The following is a 3,615-nucleotide window of genomic DNA, read 5'->3' as shown; positions in this document are numbered from 1 at the left end:
CCTGGTCCTATTCACCGTGTGCGTCGTTCTTTTGCACCGCTCACAACAAAAGCCCACCATTTTGAAATGACAAACCAAAAGGAAAATAATTGTGTTATTTCAGTCAGTCCAGTGTGAGTCTCCAGAAGACTGGAAGGTATTGTTTGTTCGCCCAGGACAGGGAAACTCTCACGGCATGAAACATTCAGTCCATATTCAGAACCATCTGTCAAAAATCAACATGTGTAAAAGTTGTAATATTTTAATAACATATGTTATACGATCTTTTTCCCTGGACTAGTGTTACTCATCAATATTACCAGCTTTCAGTTACCTCCAACCATCGTTTCACYGAATCCCCAGGACTGACGAAGGCAGGCAGTAAAATGCATTAAAAACATGCTAGAGAATCATAAAATCAGTACAAGAGCAAAAACTATACGTTTCAAAACTTTCCAAAGAGTATACTGTTGGAACAGGTTGCTAATGAAGTCACAGTGCCAGGTATCCTCACATACTGTATGTGTTTGGCCTCTCAGAGAGAACATGAGACGTTACCGTGTGGTACAGTGGCAAACGAGGAAATAAAACAGGCAGAAAGATCTATGCCAAAGGGCAAAGGGCTCTATACCTGGAGGTTGATCCCAGACCTGGATTCAAATACTATTTTGAAATCATTTCAAATACTTTATCTAGGCTTGATTGAGCTTTCCTGGCGTGGAGCCAATAGAATAGCCGCAAACATTCAAACCCCGCCCGTCTCGCACTCCAGGCAAGTTAAAACAAACAGTGAAAGTGCCTGAAAGATTTCAAGTAGCATTTGAACCCAGGTCTGCTGACTGCTGATATTGCCCACTCCAGATCAACCTATAGAGTGTAAACCATAAAAAGCTGACTGGTGCTCTGTTGCTTTATAAATGTGAGGTAAACAAGCCTGGGGCTGGGATGTCCCTATGTAAAGAAGGGAGAAGATTAAAGCTGATCCTCAGGGTCTGTCTGATTGGCACACATTGCCTGTTTACATGACCCKGATTAAGCCTATAGTTGTAGACTAAAAAGCTCTTTCAATTCCCCATTGAGCTTCTTTTTTAGTTCAGCCAGGACTAGGGGGAAACTGGCCCACAGTGTAGTTCAGTTTGTCTTTAGTCCAGCTGTCTGTAGGTTTGCTCAGAAAGGCACTCCAACACAGTAAGGTTAAGGTTTGGTTCAGAAAAAGATTCACAGTGAAATGAATTCGGTCCACCACCCGTTCTATTCTGTTCGATTACATCTCATGCTACATACATTTTGAACTTTTTAGAACCTATTTTATTTCCAAATGTCATGCATTCTTTGAAGGTAATAAGATTTAAGCAATTAAGTGATCATGAATGCAGCCATGCAGAAATGAGTTCAGAACATGCTCTGGGATTGAAGAGACCAACCCAGTCAAATGGTGCCACCATGCGTATGGCTGACTTTGTCAATATAGTTTAGGAAATAATTCACAGCTCTAAAATCATGAGCAAGCAAGTGAAGTGTAAAATGTCAAATATTCTTGTTTCATCTACATCAAAGTTAGAAATGGCAGATGTCATGACAGCAGAAGGCATGTCTGTGTGTCATCACACAGTATATCCATCTTGTCTCAAGAGGACCACAATGGAAATAAGTCCCAGACTTTATTGTGTGTTATCCTCGATGATTTTATTCATGTGCATGTATGGCTTTTAAGTTTTATGTGTAAACTAAACTAAATCACATGCCAGGCAAGGCATGTCTGTGCTTTTAGGCTACCTGTCACAAATTGCTAGGCTATTTGTTAGAATCATTGATAAAAGATGCTGTCTAAACAGCCACATCAATTCCACATTTCCACAGGGGAAATACACATTATTTAAGTCCGGGTACCCAAATGATGGTCTTAAATGTCCTCTTCTTTATTTGTATTAGTATCAATAGTCCCTAAATCAGATGTGACCTAGGCCTATAATGCAGTTTTTTCCTGGACACATGGCAGACGTTGATGCCAGCGCCCTGCCCTGAGTGGCCTCAATCCTCGTCTTTGGCACACACKACCACGCGCAGCAGAACGCTGGACAGAATATCCTGGTAGAGACTGATGCAGACCCATCCGGGCAGGTAGAGGAGCGTGATCAGGCCCATGAAGTTGAATGGATAGTGGGAATAGTCCCATGAGCATGCGCCGTACTGCCGCAGCGCCAGCCCCCAACAGAACTCCCAGGTGTAGATGAAGCAGATATAGATGGGGAGCCGCCTCCAGGTGCTCCAGCCCCGTCTGAAGTGCAAATGCAGGTAGAGTTTCTCTACCACGAAGCTGCAGCTRCCGTACATCAGGAAGGACCACAGMGACGTGTGGCCYCTCATGGTCCGGTCCYATTTCTCCACAAGGTTGAAWATCGAGGTAAAAAMGATCTCGTCCAGAAAGCCGTGCATTCCAAAGAAGAGGAATCGCACAACATCGGGCAGACCGTTATTAGGAAGCGGCTCAAGGGTGCGCTTTTCCGGGGTAGACATGGTCCGTTTCCCGGGGCAGTGGTAGCGCAGCCGCGCAAGCCCCTTGTGGAATACTTGGGTGAAGTACAGGGACAGTAGGTAYTGAACGACGAGATGAGTGGCAGAGACTATTCTAACGTGCTCGGTCAGCGTGTTTATATTCCCAATCAGGATCTGCAGCCCGATGTACACAGAGGGATAGAAAACAAGGTGAAAAACTACTGTGCGTCCTTGAAAGCACTTCTTTTGCGAATATATTTTTTCCAGCAAGAAATGGGTCACCGAGTGCATGATGCAGAGGTACGGGGAGGAAAAACCGAACAGTTTGGGGTCGCTGTCAGCCAAAAGCCCCTGTACCGACGACAGGAGGATATCCAAAGTGATACCGTGCATCCCATAGAAATAAAGCCGCAACCATTGTGGTAGATCTGTCATTGATTCGCCCGCGTCCCCTAACTCGCTGGATGGATCTCTCTGCCGGGGCTTCCTCGCTGCTCTCAGACTGCCACCTCCCTGTCCTGCCCGGCTCCGCGGGCTCTCTCTCCGACAACTGGCCATGGTTGATCTCTCTCTCTCCTCGGAGAGAATCAGAGAGCAGCGCTTGTTCTTTTTTCCTGGCACATTCTGTACTTTTAACGGAGCTGCCGCGGTGTCGTTAGCGGCTTTGCACCTGAGCCACAGCAAAGATGTTCTATTATATTGATAAGATAGTCGAGTGACCGCTTTAACAATAGACATACATGTCCTCAAAGATGGAAGGTAGGTGGGAGGAGGCGAGATCAGATGGGACCATTCTAGCCAACGAGAGGGCAGATACGCTTGTGAACAACAGGCACAAAAGTCAAATACAGTAGGACTACAGTATGAAGATAGGCAGAAACTGCTTCTCCAATAGAAATCCCAGATCACGCGTGTAGGTAATGTCATATTCCTAGATACAACTTTGAGGTTTCAAGCAAGGAATATGACACGGTTATAAAAGCTATACCCAGTGGGATAAAATCTTTACTTCAGAATAATGCATATTTTGGAATAACTCCTTTTGTAAGCGATATCCACGTGAATGGCATAGGTTTACTAGATAAGAAATGTAACAATCGTTTATTAAGGGATATTTTCTACAGGATGTCTATTCCCTCT

At 44.7% G+C, this 3,615-nt stretch overlaps 1 protein-coding gene across 1 annotated transcript; it reads right to left on the bottom strand.

Annotated features, from left to right (window-relative positions):
- Nucleotides 1-225: 225 nt before the first annotated feature.
- Nucleotides 226-3,230, bottom strand: LOC111951560 (transmembrane protein 229A-like). The gene has a single exon (XM_023969731.2). The coding sequence runs from the start codon at nt 3,211-3,213 to the stop codon at nt 2,011-2,013; it is 1,203 nt and encodes a 400-aa protein (XP_023825499.2). The 5' UTR covers nt 3,214-3,230; the 3' UTR covers nt 226-2,010.
- Nucleotides 3,231-3,615: the final 385 nt, after the last annotated feature.

This window comes from Salvelinus sp. IW2-2015, linkage group LG24 (genome assembly GCF_002910315.2).
Source record: "Salvelinus sp. IW2-2015 linkage group LG24, ASM291031v2, whole genome shotgun sequence".
Taxonomy (NCBI): Eukaryota; Metazoa; Chordata; class Actinopteri; order Salmoniformes; family Salmonidae; genus Salvelinus; species Salvelinus sp. IW2-2015.
This window is presented reverse-complemented; position numbering and strand designations above follow the sequence as displayed.